Consider the following 17624-nt stretch of genomic DNA (forward strand, 5'->3'; position numbering starts at 1 on the left):
ACTAACATCCATTTAGTTCTTACATTAACTGAGTTTAATTTAACAGGAGATGGGAAGGTGGCTCTTAGGAGCAGGGAGGTGGTAAGTGCTTTTAAAATGCCTGGCTCTGCATTGTGTTGAGGACCATTATAATTCTATGATTGGTGAATCACTGAAGCATTCCTGTGGGGAGACTGATGGTTCAATGTTATTTGTCATAGAGTGCCACTAGTTAAAAATACTGACACTTAGAATGCATAGGCTACTATTTCTTATCCTGCCAGCTGTACTGCTTTAGTTGCAAGGGGTAGGAATGGGATAACTCCAGGAAAGTCTTCACTCCTATTAGAATAAGTCTGAAAATAAAAGGCATGGTGACTTTTGGTGCATTGTTGGAATTGTGCACTATTTTTGGTGTTTGCAATGCTACCTTAGGCCTTGTAAGTAGATAATCCTTTCTAAAGGCTAGTTCTGGTACTGAATGGGTCTTGTGGCGCATGTTACTTTTTTTTTTTTTTTTAATTTGAAATTTAGTACAAAGTCCAGTGGAGCTAATCTGTGGCTTTTGAGTTACTGTACATGATGTTTAAAATGAGTGCAGAACGATGATTTTCTACCAGAATGGGAGCTGATTAAAGTAGAGAGTGCAACTAATACAATTTTACTTTTCAGAAACATGTTTTCCATACTGAAAATAGAAGACAGACATGTCTAGTATTGTGGCATTTCTAAATATATATAACTGAAATGTGTGTCTAGGCATGTCTGGTTTTGGGGGGTTTTTTGAAAGCCATTTGCAAGCTGAAGTCCCAATAAAGCAAAGGGTCATTGAGCTAGCTCAAGGTGTTCACATTATAGAGGCAGCATCCCTGCTTATATGGGTGAGATTAAAGAACTGTGCATGATAGAGGCAACTGATCTTACCTTTATGCTTTTGTGCAAGAGTAAAGCAGTAAATACCTGATCTACTTGTCCAATCATACTTTACTGTTACAGAAGAACTTTTGTCCTCATACTGTCTGTTTCTGAATAAGGCTCTTCACTGTTCTGTGCAGCAATATGCTAATTGTTTGCCAGCTGTGCACTAAGAAACAAAATTTCCTGTTCCGGAGCTTGATTAATTTCTTCTATACATTAGAATTGCTGCAATTACAGTAGCTGTTGTGATTAATTTTTTTTTAACTGAATCAATATTCTTAGCTTCAGATTCTTTGGACTTCTGAAATAAATACTTTATTTACCTGGTGGTTCTGAAGAGTAGTGGACTTCTGTGTCTTAACTAAAATCTTAAAATAACATTTTTACTGAACTTAATCACTTGTTGGTGGGGTAGGTCTGAGCCATAGTATATATTCTGCAATAGTGCATAACATTTCAATATTATCACAAATACAGCGGGTTTTGACTTTAGTTACTGAGCTTTACTTGAGAGTGCTGGAAAGGATTGCAGCCAGTGATTTCTAAGAAGAGTTATGACTAGTTCCTGTTCAAAATTAAATGTGTGGGAGTTAAGTGACAGAACTATAGCCTCCTATAGCAGTCTTTTAAGGCTTTGAATGCTGTAAAATCTGTGGCTTTAGTAGATAAAAGTACAGGATTGAGACACTGAGAGACAAGTTGTTTGACTAGGCAGTGTCAGTGTTCTCCAGCTTTTTGGCTTGTGGATCACCTGTAGGATATGTATGTGAAGGTGATAGTGAGTAATGATTGCTGACTGAATGAGGAGTCTGTTTTATTCTGTTCACCAAAATTTCTCTCATACAAATTTAACTTTAGGAAGAAGCAATTAGTTTGAGTGTGTTAGTCAAGATACAGATATATCTTGTGTGTATAACAACATGAATTCTGTGCATCTGGCAATTTGTTGTTGTGATTGACCTCTACTTTTTTTATTAATGACTCAAAATATATTTGAGGTTAGGTGGCAAATTGAAGAGGAAGAATTTCTGAATTGTGATCAATGAGGCTGCAGCCAGCAGGCCTGTAAAAATTCTACATCACTGCCATTGTCTTCACAGTGTGATTCTGAACTCTGGGCGCACATGCTTACCCGTTGGTTTGGAAAAAGTTAAGGGTCATGTGATTTAAATAACTTATACACTTTTAGACACTCTGCACTGCAGAGGGTGAAGGCCAGTTGGTTCAAGTGTTTCAGTGGCATAGAGCTCTCAAATAGTTGAGATGGGAAATTTTGATGTGGCAGATGGTAGATCTGTCAAGTTCAAAATGTGCAGTCGTTGCTTTTGATCAGAAGGGAAGACAGAGGCCTTCCTGCCTGAACAGTGCCTCATGAGCTGGCTCTGTCTCACTCAAGCTTTCATCTGCTTCCACTGCTTGTATTGCAATAATACTGTTTACTCTGCTAGGATACTGATCTGGTACAGAGCTTATGCTGCAGGATTTACCAATTTAATTCTTGGCAGAATTATCAATTGTCCAGAATTAATTGCCATGAAAATACTGACATCAGTGAAGCTAAATTTTTACTTCTGTTTAGTATGTTGCATTTCTATTAAAAAAAAAACCCAAAAATAGTCTAATTTGCTCTTTTACCAGAACAAGAAAATCAGTCCTCTAGGCAAAACATGTGTCTCTTGAACTGAGCAAATCTTAAGATGAAGTCTTTCTTATCATAGTATGTATTCAGTTGAACTGGGTTGAGAATTATCAAAATATTTTCAGGAGTATCCTTTGTGAAATAAGGAAAAAACTAAGTCTGTAAGACTGAGATAAGGAAAAAACTAAATCTGAAAGGTTGTTCTTAGAACAGTTAGCAAGATTAATCTGAAGAATTACAGGTGGTGAAATGGTTAAAAACACAGGTTTTGAGGGCTAGGTAAGTAACTAATTGCAGGTAGTGAAATTTAGGAGATCACGGGGTAAACCAGTTTAAATGCTATATATACACCATTGCCTGAGGGCATCTCTGGGGCTGAGGGAAAGAGGTCGGATCTTTTTTCCAGTGCAATCATACACTCTCTAAATTCTTGAATTAATGGTTTGTGGAAGCCTGGGACTGGCTCAAACTAGAATGGTAACAACTTAGCAGAAGGGAAATATAGACACTTTCATGACTTTGTTTGTGTGATTTGACTTTGCTGCTGGTGCTATTAGCTTCTGGACTGCAATGTTAGAACATTTTGTTTGAGGAGATTAATAAGTTACTGTAGAATTCTTTTCAGGCTCTTAGAGTTACAGCATCTTTGAAAAGAGTCAAGCAAGAGTTGTGGTTAGACTGGGACAGGTAGACTCGGCTTGGAGAAAATTGGAATGTTGAATGTTCTTTGCAGGTCATGCTGTGCATGACAAGTTTAGCCTTAATTAAGTGTGTGGAGTGTTGCTTTTGCAGCACTGATGGTGTATACTCTAAAAACACTACTGGTATAACTGTGGTATGCTTGAGGAACTGAGTATGTTATTTTGGGGTGAAAAGTGATCTTGATAATTCTAAATTGAATTTTATCACAGTTCATCACCACTAGCTTGACAAAATGAGTTTGTTAACTTCATCTCTAAAACAGTGTATGTGAACTTTCTTAGCATTGTTCCTTAACGTCCTTATGATAAAAATCCCCCAAACCCTGAAGCTATGGCCAGCTGATTTGATTAATAAACAGATTTGACGGTGGTTGCTTGGAGCTAGATATCAGAAGAAAAATAAAAAAAAATCAAACTTCAGGTTGAGGTCTGAAGCCTAGTGAGGGGTACTAGAAAATATAACTCTGGATTGCTGTGAGCATATGGTGTAAACCAAGCAACAATGCAGCTTTCTAATGTTGTCCAGCAGTTCAAAAATCACCTTCAAATCTCTGCACCCTCACATTAAGGAAAAGGAGGTTAGATGGTGTTGTCACTGGTAGCCAAATGCATTATACTATCTTAGTGGTGACTTGTGTTTAGTTAGAGTGAATGGCAGTGAGCTGTGTGTGATCTGTAGCTCTGTGGAAAGGAAAGGAGAAGCAGCAAGTGCTTTCATTCCACTGCACAGCACACTGAGTGACCTGCTTGCCCTGGTCCAACAGGTACTTTTGCAGCAGCAGGGGGGTACTGTGTGATGATCACACAGCCTTAAACTCTTGCAGAAAACCTGGGTGGAGAGTAGGCAGAGCAGCCGAGTGGGAGGGCGGGGACATGCAGAGGAAGTAAAGGATCCCTCTGCTGTCACTTCTTCCTGCTCTTGGGAGGCAGGGCAGGCAGAAGGGGATGCGCTTACCTCTTGCTTATACTGATCCTTTTTATTCAGTATTAGAGTGACAAAAGCAGATATTGAGCTCAGATCTCTGCAGCCTCATGTACTGGACTTGGAAAATAACAAGAAGTGTCAAAGAGAAAACAATGCTCCCTTCTAGTCTTGATGTCTGCTTTCCTTCTGCTGTGCGTTAAGTCCACAGCCCAGTGGAGTCCCGTCGGAGAATAGCACCTTGCTAACTCTGGTGTGTGTGCCTCTCTTTTCCTGATGGATTTCACAAAAAGAGAGATCTGTCCCATATTTGTAATTGTTACCTCCCACTGTTGCTGCTCTCACAAGGATTGTGCTAAAGAGGTAAGAATTTCAGCTTCGACAAGTGTGTGTAGCACAGGAAAGTATTTTGGAGGTGAATTAGAGTTCTCTACAAATCTTTTTAACTGCTTTGCATTTGCGTAGCTTGGTTCTCTAGCTTTTAAACTTGACTTTTTCCCCTGTAGTTTTTTTTAAATGTAAATTAAAATCCTGACCATCAAGGCTGGAACATTTATTTATTCTGCTATTTTCCACCTATGGTTTTGGTCCAAATCTAAGTATTTTTTCTTAAATTTAGAATGTCTGAGAGTATGTAACTCTTCATCTGCCTTCATTTTGATTTGTTATAGAAGTTATATAGCACTGATTGTACCGTCTCTAATGAAGTAGATTGTTTTGAATATTTCTTGCATTAGAACCAGGTGTTAAACTACTGACTCTGTAATCTTGTGATTAACCAATGCAAAATATTACATGTTTCTAGGCAAAAATTGTTAAGAGTTCTGAATAGCTTATACTTTGGGGTTTAAAAGTTTCCTGGAAATTTAGTGTTTTTGAGAATACCTATCTTGCCTTCAGTTGATCAAATAACCCTATATGTTGAATTTTGGAACATGTTTTTCCCCCCTGATTAAAATCTGATAAAATCACAAACTATCACAACTAAGTTAAGTGAAATATGAAATCTTTCTTATGCTTAACATGCAAACTATGAGTTTTTAGTTTTGTATCTGTGGCTACCTACATAAATATCCATATTTTAGAGGTTTACTCAAAATGTAAGTGTTCAGTGATTTTTATTGTTAAGTTGGTGCTCCTTTCAAAATAAACAGTTCTACCCTGACTGTCCTTCTGTAAACCCGAGAGCTTGAGCAACAGTGTAGGGAACTTCTGCTCACTGGAAGCTGCTGCAGCCTTTTTTGGTTGGATTTGTTTCAAGTCTAATACATGCTGTGATTTGGTTCATTTACAACTGTATAAATGTATTTGCTGGCAAAAGAAAGGAAATTACATGGGTGTGGAAATGGGAAATGGAGAAAAAGAGGCTGTTGATTTCAGCAGCACTGCCAGTTTGTGTGATTTTAGAGCAATAGATTGAGAAAATGTTGATTTTCATGTGTGCCTATTGTACCTGTCCATGTTTGTTTTTTTCTCTGTGAGAACTCTTCCTGCTGTTTCTCAGCAAACTTGGAAATAATGCTAGTGGGATTTGGCTGTTTAGTTCTTAACAAGCTGCCACTGGGAAATAATACTAATACATTAGGATTTGAGTTGTCCTGTGGTTCTTCTAAGGAGTTTGAGGACCAGGAGCAGCACATAGGAATGTGACCATTTTAAATGTGGTAAAACCAGAAAACACTGGCATAACATTTCCTTGAGTGCCTTTGGGTTCAGAAACTGCTGAAGGTGTGCTTGGCTGCCCACTCCTAAGACCACATCAAGGTTATGCGAACTTCAGGGCCTGGCCTCCCTTGGGTTTTTGTGTGATGGCAGATTAAGGTGTATAGGCAGCTCTGGGTAGAAAAGATTTCACAGATTTATTGGTTTTTAATCTTTTTTTAGTACCCCCCTCTTGTTTTATAAAATAGTTCAACACTTCTGTTAGTGCTTGCAGGAGGGAACAAAAGGGTTTGAAAAGCTGATGAAGTTCAGTATCTGGGGAGTGCTTGTCCAGAGCTGGAGAGGAGGCTTAGGCAGCTCTTATGGACTGTGGACCAAAGTGAGAAATAGGGAGCTGCTTGAACACGGAATCCAGTGTCAATTTTAGGCCCTAGTGTGATGTTTTCCCGGATTTTCTGGGGAGCAGTTGGAACATGGAAGCTCTGCTGGAGGAGGCAGGCAGGAGCTTCACTTTTTAACTAAACTCTTGGTTTGGAATTCATATAATGGGGTATTGTAAAATGGCCCTCATTGAAGGATTTTGGACAAATGTTTAATTTCTTTTAGCAGTAAGAAATGCAGGGTAGCAGACTGAATTACTGATTTTAAAAGTCCATGCTTACCTTTAACTTTTCAGGCTCTGTGCAAGAGCGGAGCATGTGGTACAATAATTAACAAGAAAATTCATATTCATGGCTTCATTATGCTGATATTTTTTTGTAGCAGTTGTCTTCCTCATGTTAGCTTTTAGTTTTCTGAAATGAGGTTGTCACAGATGTGACATCATCCTTCTGCTGCCACAGTGTAAATTAATGTCAGTACATGCTGCTATGCCTGAGGCTTGAGTTATTTAGGAGACTTGGATATGTTGAACTTGGGCAAATTTAGATGGGAATATGTGCAATGAAGATTGAATAGTTGTTGCGTAGTTTATATATGTTATACAGGAGAGCATTTAGTCATACATAGAAATATCTATACTTTATATATAAAGCTGAACTTCCGGGACCATTTAAAATGTGGTCATAATGAAAGGTGGGCATCTTTGACAAGTCAACTATTTGAGCAGAGTTTTATAAATCCCTTGAGAGTGGAGAGCTCTCTCTCCTTCTTGGAAGCTGGAGGCTTATGATAAAGGCCTGGTTATAGTCTGAAACTTACCCATCCAAACTTGGGTCTGATCTTTTACCTGGGGCATTGATTTTTCTTAAGGCTCAATAGTCAGCAAAGCTTCTAAAAGCATTCAGCTAATGTTCACTGGCAGCCTGTGTTTCAGTGCTTATTCTAGTCACAGTAATCTGCAGTTCTGTGAATTTCAATTGCTAGAGTTTCACAAAGGTAAATTTTACACCAAAGAAATAGATAACCTTCCTGTTAGAAGAGCATACTGGTTTTTATCAAATAAATTGTTTCTGTTCTGCAGTGTGGGGTTTTTGTGTTTTTCTTTTCCCTTTAAGAGCTCCGAGTACAGGGTCAGTAGTTGCAAAGACTGGGGTTTAGAATCAAACTTTTCTATTTCAAGGCTTGTTTCCTGCTCACAATAGAGGAATGGGGAAGGATCATGTCTTGATGCCACCAGTCTTTTGTAGGATATTGGGAAAAGTACTTTTTGTTTAGGGCACAAATCACAGTCCTTGTACTGTTATTTCATTTATTTCTGTACTTCAGAGCTGTGGTTTTCATTCACTTCATGTTTAGTTGTCATTCAGCAATGACACAGGGTCAAATGTATCAGGTGTATAATTTCAGGATTGTTCAGCTTGAAAACATTTCCAACATTTGAACAGCATGTCTTCATCCTCTCTCACTTCGCTGTCTAAAATATAGAATTTAAAACTAAAGGCTGAATGAAGTAAAATTGAGTGCCACATTTTGTTGTTGTGGACAATTAGCCCCAAAAATGCCACTTTTGGCTGTGATTACATGATGAAGCTTGGCTCTCTGCCTGAAATGTTTTTCAGAATTCCCAGATGGTCACATCTCATGGCATGTTTGTTTTAATGCTTTGGGTGGTTGATCTTACTTAGATTTTGTTTTGCTTTCCCCCTGTGGCTTTAGCATGTATTAGCAAAAGGGTTGTTGTGTATTGTGGAAGGGATTTTGGACGGACCTGTATTGCTAAGCTCATTTCACTGAAATCACAACAGCACTGATGCAGGATGTGGTTTAGGTATATTAGGCCTTTGGGGGAGAGCTAATATACTGAAGGTTTTTGGTGTTTTTTTTTTAACATTGGACAGTCAGATCATCCTGGGTTAAGGTTTTTCCTGTAAAAATAATTACTTCAAATAACGACAGGTTGGAAGCATCTGAATGCTTTGAAGACTGCTAAATTAATCCAGTGGCTTCCTGCATTAATGTTACATAGGAACCATTTCCTTCCATTCTCTGTCCAGCCTGTATACTTCCCTCTAACAGCACAACTGCTATAGACACTAAACAGTTCTCCTATGATAACTTGAGGACCCAAGTGCCAATGCCTTCTGTGTGGAATGTTTGCATAAGTCCCCAATAAATGAGCAGTAGTCTTGGGGTCAGACTTTGCTTTAATTTGCACTAGTTATTTAGGTCTGTTATCTGGAGAATAAAAATAGGTGGTTTGTCAGCAAAATCAAGACTTAAATCAAAAGGGCCTTGCAGTTTCTTAGTTGTCACTTGTGTGTTTCAGGGTGTCAAGCCAGCCAGCTTTGATAAAGTAGCAATCCCTGAAGTGAAGGAGATTATTGAGGGATGCATTCGGCAAAACAAGGGCGAAAGGTAAGTGCTTGCTTTGCAGGTAAAGAAAGGTATTAGCAGCTGTTTGAGTCCTTTAAGTGTGACTATATCAAATCTAGGTAGTTCCTGGGGTCTTCTTTGTTCTGGTGAAAGTTGGGAAGCCAGTATTACTGTTCTTTGGCAGATTCCTATTCAGTGATTGTTTTAGAGAATTAACAGTGTCAGGAAAAGTGCAAATGCCATAGTAACCATCCAGGACAGTTTATTCAGAAATTCTATTGCTTTTATTAAAACTTTTCCCTAGTCAGCAAAATAATCCTTGCAGGTTTCTAGGTGTTTGGATTGGTTGGTTGTTCTGTAATCCTTTCAGATTTTTTGTCCCTTTGATTCTGTTGGTATGATTGATTATTTTGAGGACTCTTAATAAGTTTTAAATTCTTGCTGCTCATTTTAGCCACATTTTCTGCAAGATGGCTTCTACTTCCAATAGCTAATGTATACCATCACAGGAAATCTGTGACTGCTCTGATGGCTTATCTGTGGGATTTGTTTTGTTTTCTTTTTTTACATGGTTGTTGCTTACTCAATGTCTGATTTCAGACTTTAGTCCACCCTCTAGCTGCCCTCTCTTCTGTTCAGAACTAGTTTTGTTCATGGATGTTTATTCATCCCCTCTTACTGACTCTTGAAGTTTTACATCTGATTGTGTTTCTGTGTATTTTTAGTTTGTTTTTCTGGCTTTTAAACAATTTAGTATTTTTTTTCTCATATGAAGTTAATTTTGTTGCTGCACATCAGTTATTTCTTGCCATTTAGTTTAAACTGTTAACTATGATTGTTAATGATGTGCTCGTAAATCTCTTTTGTACCTTCAGGACAAAGCTTCTAATTATGCCAAACAGAATGCACGTGAGGTGGTTTGAAACAACGTTAAACTTACAGAAAAATCAGGGGAGCACCTGGCAAGGTTATTCCCTAATATTTGATGAAATCCTGATAACTGCATGCGCTTTCTACATTCTCTCCCACTATCTAGATATGCTATTAAGGACCTCTTGAATCATGCTTTCTTCCAAGAAGAGACTGGAGTACGGGTAGAGCTTGCAGAGGAAGATGATGGAGAAAAAATTGCCATTAAACTCTGGCTGCGAATTGAAGACATCAAAAAACTCAAGGGCAAATATAAAGATAATGAGGCAATAGAGTTTTCATTTGATTTGGAAAGAGATGTCCCAGAGGATGTAGCACAGGAAATGGTAAGTGCTGGTGGTCTGACAAAGCTGTGGAAGTAGTGCTGTTGTGTGACAGTGAAATGTGATCTGTCAGCCTCTGCTTTTGCTGCTACTGTCTAGAAAGTAAATGGGTTCAGGAGTGTGTGGATGAGAAGTTAGTGCCAGAAAGTGGTAGCTTTGTCATAGTGCTTGGCCAGGGGCTGTCTGTGGCTGTGTGAATTCTGTGAATGTATCCTCCTTCAGGTGGAGTCTGGCTATGTCTGTGAAGGGGATCACAAGACAATGGCGAAGGCTATCAAGGACAGGGTCTCTTTGATTAAGCGCAAGCGAGAGCAGCGCCAGTCGGTGCAAGAAGAGCAGGAGAATATACTTCAGGAAGAAGGTAGTCAGAAGCAGCAGCTGGAGCAACAGCAGCCATCAAGTGCTTCCCATGCAGGGTCAAAGCATCCCCAGTCTGTCACTGGTACTACTTCTGTCCCCACTGCTTCAGCGTCGGTTTCTACACAAGTGGAGCCTGAAGAGCCAGAAGCTGATCAACACCAACAGCTGCAGTTCCAGCAACCCAGTATATCTGTTCTTTGTAAGTGCCTCAGTTGGTTTCTTTAGGAACTCTCACATTACACAGTTCCTCCCATTAGTCTTACACTTTTGGTGGGTGGAGCAGTAGATACCTTAAGATGATGCTGTCTGCCATTGCTGTTGCTGAAGAACAGTAGGCCACTAGAAAGCATAGCAACATAAGATGCATTCATGTGGCTTAGCTGAGGCAAGGCTTGGCACTATTTGCAGCCCAGTGTCTTAGCACAAAACAGTTTCTTTTTGTTTCAAGGCAATATACTGGATGAACTGGGGCACCTAAAGCATCAATAGGTGCCCTTGGTTTTGCTGCCCTCCTACAGGGACAGTATATTGTGGCCCTGCAGACAGCTGTATGCTCCTGCACCCCAGTGCAGATCAGGCTATTAAAACTGCTTATTTGAATCCTTGTTACCTTACTTTTAAAGTGGAAATGAGATTAATCTACTGGTGGTTCAGCTCATAGTTTCCTTTCTGAAAGGTCTTAATTTTGTTTTACATACTGTACATGAAAAGATGAATTAATAATCCTCTTTTCGTCTTCTTCCATGCCAGTGTTTGAATTAGTATTTGAATAATGATGGAAGATGACAACTTCTATATTAGAATGATAAAGTTAAAAAGCAGATTACTGTCTGCTCTGTAGATAACAGGAATTTTGACTATTGTGCCTAGCTTGCTGCTGTGCCTACAAAGTACATCTGCCAGCCAGCACAACGCCCCTATTTTAAATGTCGGTGTAAAGTTAAAGAAAAATAATGATTAATAAACCTTGAAAGATCATTCATAACAATGTGAAATTTAGGTTTCTATTTCTAGTCTAGCCTTTTGTAGGAAATGTAGGTCATTCTTAAATATCTTCCCAAAGAAATCCTGAAATGAGTAATTTTGTCAGGGTTGTAGGGGAAGACATAATGAAGGAAAAAAAAATAATTTTAAAGTCAGCTTAAATATTACAAGAGGTAAAATGCTAATAAAGGTCCACGTGACATGGCACAAAAATCAATTTAATATTTGATCAATTATAGGATCTTGCAAATTTTAATCCAGACCACAGTTCTTGAAACGCAGATTTTTATCCTTAACTTTTGCAGCTGATGGAACTGTTGACAGTGGCCAGGGGTCATCTGTGTACACAGAATCTGTGAGCAGTCAGCAGGCTGTGTCCTATGGTTCCCAGCATGACCAGTCAGTCTCAAACACTGGAGTCCAGGGATACCCAGCTTCAGTTGGCCAAGTGCAGTCCCAGCAGCATGGAGGGTACCAGCCACCTGCAGCGGTAAGCCAGACCTTACGGCACTGCAAATGCATGGAATCACTAGATTTTGTATGCCTGGTGGAAGGCGAGAGGAAAGTCTACCAGGCCATCTTCCACATATGTTTTGTTTTGCATAGGATAGAAATTCTGCTTGGGAGGAATTCAGGGGCTTGCTTTTTTTTTTTTTTTTTTGGTTTTTTTTTTTCCAAAATGACTGATTTTAGAGGGGGAGGGGAAAGTGCAAGAGCATCTTTGTCTTTAAAGCTTTTATTTAATCTTGGCTGCAGTTAAGCAGAATAATTGGTTAGTTGTTTTTGTGAATGGAAGTAACATCCTCAGAACAAGACTACTTTATGAAAATAAGTATTTAATCTTGCTTGGGAAGGTGGTGTATGTATGTGTATATGAAGTTACCAGGGATGAAGCTGCTGGTTTAGTTTGTAGAAGGGATTAGAATAATTGAAGCCACTGTATGAAATTGCTGTGTGTGTTCTGTGAGACTTTGATTACAGATTTTGCAGGTAAGACTTTTTTTAACTGTTTCAGAATGTTGCATGTGACAAGTCCAGACTGAAAAGACCCCACATCCTTCCTCCCAGTTTTATTTCTAGCTTGTGTTGATTTGCTTATCATGCGTATTCCTTTTCCCTGGAAAGTCTGCACTGGGCACAAATACTTTTCCTACTATGTTCATTTGTGTTGCCCTTTTATTTTGGTATGTTTTTTCCTTGGTATGTTTTTAGATCTGAGTAAGAGAGTCTGCAGAAATCTATTCTAACTCTGGAGTAGAACGTCTGCTACTTTTATATTGTGTTCAGTGGTTCCCTTGTCACTTGTTTTTTACACAAATAAAAATCCAAGACTGAGGCAGACATCATGGTATGATGTGGTAATATCATCAAGGAGACACTTAAGAGTGAGGGTCCTCACTTCTGCTGGTACCTGTGGTTGTAGGCTTTATTACAGAGTCATTGGTATAACTAGGATTTTGGCAAACAGGCTGCTGTCACCCACAATCAAAGCATCTCATTCTTTTTCAAAGATACTTAACCTGAGGTAGGTGGTACTATTAGTCCTTGATGATGAGTTCTTAATCCCTCTAAACAAGCTGCTCTTCTGGGTAAGCCGTATTTTGGTGTGTGGGCACATACTGGACCAGAAGCCATGTCACTCTCTTGGGATGGCTGGCTTCCAGGTTGAAAGACCAGAATCTTTAGGGAGGAGGCGGAACAAGCATATGATAGAGGTATAGCTAAGCTGCTTAGTTTGGTGCAAAAATGTGCTCATGCTGTATGATGACAACAGTGGTGCCAGGAGGCTGACAGACTATAGGGACTACTAACCCTTTGTTGGGAAGGGGCTGACAGGTCGAAATTATATTGACGACTGAAGAAATGGCCTTGAAAAGACTCACAGAATGCAGTTTGATCAGGACAAGAACAAGGTTTGTGCTTGAACTGGAATAATCAGATGCACAAGTACATAATGAGTAAACACTGGCTAGGCAGCTGTTTTCCAAAATAAATTTTTTAAAAGTCAGGGATTCTATTGGACCACAAACTGGACATGGTCAAAAACATCATGCTGTCATAAAAAAGGCAAACATCCCATTATATGAAATAGTAGTTTCTTCTCTTGACTATTGGTAAGTCTATCCTAGATACCTTGGTTGAATGAATTGGAGGGTGGCTTGGGAGAAAATCCAGAGGAGAGTGTTTAAAAAAACCCCAGGAGAAGTACAAAAAAAGTGGTTTATGTGGGAAGACTGAAATAATTGAGTCTATACAAGACAAGCCTGAGGAGAGAGAAAGCTGTAAAAGGCTGCTATGAAGTAAGAGGAGGCTAATCAGATCACAACATTGTTGTTAGAATAAGGAGTGATAAGCCTAAATTGCAGCATAGAATTATTGTTTGGGAAGGTGGCTTTTGTAATACTCGGCAAAAATAGACAAATATCCACATCATATCAGTGGAGATGTTCCTGAACTAAATTAGAGTCAGAATGATGTATAACCACTCCTGCCTTGGAATAGATGAAGATGTATTTAGTTAACCATTTGAGTTCTTTTCTATCTCTCTCCCAGATTTTTAATCAGTCTAGCAAGATTTCTCACAACAGAAATCTTGAAATCAAATCTCCCCTGAATATCTTGCTGTTTTCTCTCGGGAGGCCTGTATTTGATTTTAATTAGTTGCCTCCAAAAAAAGCGTGTACTGCCTCTTTAAAAACATCATGTTTCCATTCACTTAACCCACAGCAAAACACAATGCAACATGAAAAAAAATAAAAGCGGTAACAAACACCCCTCAAACCAAAAAATGCAAATCCCACCTCAAAACTTTATTCTGTTTCTTCTGATTTGATTGGATTTTGACCTGTGGCCTTCTGGATTGTGGTAAGATTACAAAATCCAAATGCTTTTATTGGCCCAGCATCTGGAAGATACTTGTCTAAGACTGATTTCACAGAATTTTCCACAGATTAAACTGAGTTTTTTCCACAACTTGTGTTGCAGAGGGTGTAAGGTTTAAATTTTTATGGCAATGTTTCAGTTAATAAAGAGCCAGCTGCATACATTTAGTTCTCATAATTCCAGCAAAGGGACTGCCCCAGTAGAGGAACTAGGTGATAGCTGTAAGCACGCATTCATGCTAAAAACTAATGAATGTTTGAAAGCTCATTAGTATCTAAGTTTTTATTTGTCAGACTACCAGATGCTTTGAGTACACACGCTATGGGCTGTGTCTGTGGCCCCAGAGAAAACATTCTCTGTCTGATCTGTCTTCCATGTGTTTCTCATAAGGGTACCAGGGAGATTTCCACACTGCTCAGTTATCTAAGGCAAACTGGGCTCCTCAGAGGTGCACACAGCCTGTTCCCAGTGTGTCTTGGCATTCATTCAGCATTATCATATCTTGTGATATCACATTATTCAATATTGGGCCTTCCATTGTGTGTCTTCATTTCCTTTCTACCTCATTATAGTTTTTGCTGGTTTTGTTATTACTTTTTTTTAAATGTTCAATTCTTAACTTTTGTTTTCCTCCTTTAGCTTCAACGTGGTCGTAGCATGTCAGTTTGTGTCCCCCACCTTCCTGCTCTTCCCTGTATGTCCTGCATCCCTCTCAGTGCTCCTTGCACCCCACCACCAGTGCTGTCTGCACCTCTTTCTCCTTTCTACCTTCGGACTGTCCCTGAAGAAACCTTTGCAGAAAAGCTTTCTAAAGCCCTGGAAAGTGTCCTGCCCATGCACTCTGCCTCTCCACGCAAGCATCGACGCTCCAGCCTGCCCTCCCTCTCTGTCAGTCCTGTATGTGTTACCATTTGCCTCCTGGCACAGTAAGATAAGTTATCATTAAATACATCCTGGGCTCTGGGCATTTTTAAAGGGAGAAATTGAAGAGTCAATTCCTTATGCTGTGCTGCTGGAATGTTGATTTTTCTTTTAAATTTATTTCTATGACGCAGTACACGTAAACATTATCAAACAGTGGCTGACTGCTTGTTTCTTGTCTTTTAGGCTAGTATAAATGTAAATTACCCAGTTGTACCACAGAAGGTAAAGGGAAGACTAGTTCTTATAACCTAGTCAGAAGACCTATTTTTCAACTTCTAAGTAAACAATGAGTACTAATTAAGCCCTGCACAAAACAACCACCTTTACAAGCCTGATTGCTGTGGCTGCTTATTGTTAAAGCTTTGGTAGCTGTGATACTAGATATTAAGAGTATGAACACTTTTGAGGCTTTTTTTGTAAATTCTTATCAGAAATGCCACTTCAACTGCTTCTTAATGGGAAGAAACAGTAGTTTCATGTTTCTTAGAAAGACAGATGCAAAGATAACGTGCAATAGAAGAGGTAGTTGCTTTTCCATTTTGAGCTTCAGTTTACACAAAATAAGTTTTGAGAAGCATTTTTGTGTAAATGAAGTAAGTGGAACTAGGTTTAGAACATAGGAAAGGTACTTCATCTGTAGGACCTTCTCATTACTGTCGGTCAATATGGAAATTTGCTGCTGCTTTTCCGGACAAAAGAGGCTGGGGAGAAAGTAAAGAATGTGGAAACAGCAACTTGAAAAAGTCATAAGTGCCATTTGTCTTGGACAGTATGTTTACTACTGACTCCTGCAAGGTTTTTTTCCATTAGGGAAGAGAATACATTGTCTCTGAGCATACTGCAGGCAGACATGAAAAGATGCAAAATTACTAAATTGTTTGATATTCTTACATAGAACTCTGTTTAGTGAAATATTCCCTACAGCTCTTAAATAAGATGAGCCTCATCTGAAGTGGTACCTCAGAGTGGATTATCTGAGGACTCTGCTGTTATGAAACGTGTGAATGTTTTATTATCCAGGCAAGGGTTAATTTTATTTCAATGAGTGCTAATTTTATATATGAAAAGATGTGATCATAAGTGATTAAATGGTCAATTTTGTCTTATAAAAGGTTTCTTTTTAGCTTTTGGGGTAGCATATAGGACACACTAGCACTGTGGTTTGTGTATTGGAAAGTACTAACATTGAATGTCATCTAAGTGGAAATTGGAGGCTCTGCATTGTTGCTGCTCTCAAGTTCTGAATTTCATATTCCACATATGGCAGTGACTTCAGGTAGTTGATTGGATTTCAAGCTCTGATCACAATGGATAGGCCATGACAATAAGTCTCATTCCATTGTCAGGAGCAAAATTGATTTCTTTTGGTGAACTATTGGAATTGAACTGGAAAAGCAGCTCTAACCACCAGCAAATGTTCCCAAATGTAGCTATGCCTGCCATGGATGTATTTAATGGCTATTTACAACTCACCTAAATTTCCTAAGTACTGTATGTTTTTGACCATGAATTGATTATGAATTCTATAAAGTAACTTCACAAAACTGCCTAGTGAACTGTGCATGTTGATGTGCTTTCACTTTTAATGTATGAATTACCTGTCTTGTTCATGTCAATACAGCCTCAGCATCCTCGTGGGGGAACACCACCGTTCCCAGATTCACAGATATTTTTCCCAAACGTTCATGAACGGCCGGTATCTTTCTCACCACCACCTGTCTGCCCGCCGAAGGTGGCAATTGCTCAGCGGCGCAAGAGCACTTCATTTTTGGAAGCCCAAACTTGCCACTTCCAGCCATTGCTGAAGACTGGCCAGAGTTTAGTTCCACCTGGTGGTAGTCCCACCAATTGGACTCCAGAGGCATTTGTTATGCTGGGCACAGCAGCTCAGAGAGTCGCTGGAGAGCCTCTGCATGTGCAAGTTAATCCTGTGTTTGAGCAAGCTCCTGTGCACAGTGACTATAGATCTGGACCAACACCTCCAGAGGATGCTCACTACAGAATGCATCCAGAAGCTGTATATTTGGTGGGCATGCACTATCCATCACAGGTATCGGAGCAGTATGATCGAGTAGCTTATACCTCTCACGCGACTGAACAGCATTTGAAGCAGGTCTCTGAGTCAAACCATGGGCAAGGTGGTCCTCCACAAAGCTCTGTGTTCGACTTTCAATCGGGGCAAACATACCTGGCAAGACACGTTCAGAACCTGAGGCTGGATTCTGGGGTGGGTCCCCTTTCTCCATTATCCAGTGTTTCAGCTCCCTTGAGTGCAGAGCCAGCTCAGATGACGTTCCACCAGGTATTTGTTCCACACTCAGCCCCGGCTGTGCTCTCTCACAGTGCCGATGGCAGAGCCAGCTGTGTCTTTGAGTTCCATGTGCACACACAGAGCTCTGCTCCGGCAGAAGGGGCAGCTTTACCCCCACGGGCCTACAGAAGTCGCCGGGGCTCTATGGAGAGCAGCCAAGAGGAGTCCAGCCAAGGCATAGGGTCGCATGGTCGGCTTCAGCCTGTGACAGAGGAGCAGTGTAACTATCTTGGTGCTGGGGTAGCGGGTCCCAGAGAGGGCTCTGCCAGGCGCAGCTGGCCAGAAGGAAGCCCAGAATACTCCAGTGATTCCTCACAGCTGAATTCCTCTGACA

At 39.8% G+C, this 17624-nt stretch overlaps 1 protein-coding gene across 1 annotated transcript in view; it reads left to right on the forward strand.

The window, feature by feature from the left end:
- WNK1 (WNK lysine deficient protein kinase 1) overlaps positions 1–17624 on the forward strand; it is a 98349-nt gene that overhangs the window by 45486 nt on the left and 35239 nt on the right. The window contains exons 5-9 of the mRNA XM_062491884.1: positions 8529–8617; positions 9612–9831; positions 10051–10387; positions 11478–11662; positions 12154–12162. Of these exons, the coding sequence (XP_062347868.1) occupies positions 8529–8617; positions 9612–9831; positions 10051–10387; positions 11478–11662; positions 12154–12162 (840 nt within the window). The remainder of the gene's footprint in view (positions 1–8528; positions 8618–9611; positions 9832–10050; positions 10388–11477; positions 11663–12153; positions 12163–17624) is intronic.

The sequence above is a fragment of the Cinclus cinclus genome, chromosome 4 (genome assembly GCF_963662255.1).
Source record: "Cinclus cinclus chromosome 4, bCinCin1.1, whole genome shotgun sequence".
Classification (NCBI taxonomy): Eukaryota; Metazoa; Chordata; class Aves; order Passeriformes; family Cinclidae; genus Cinclus; species Cinclus cinclus.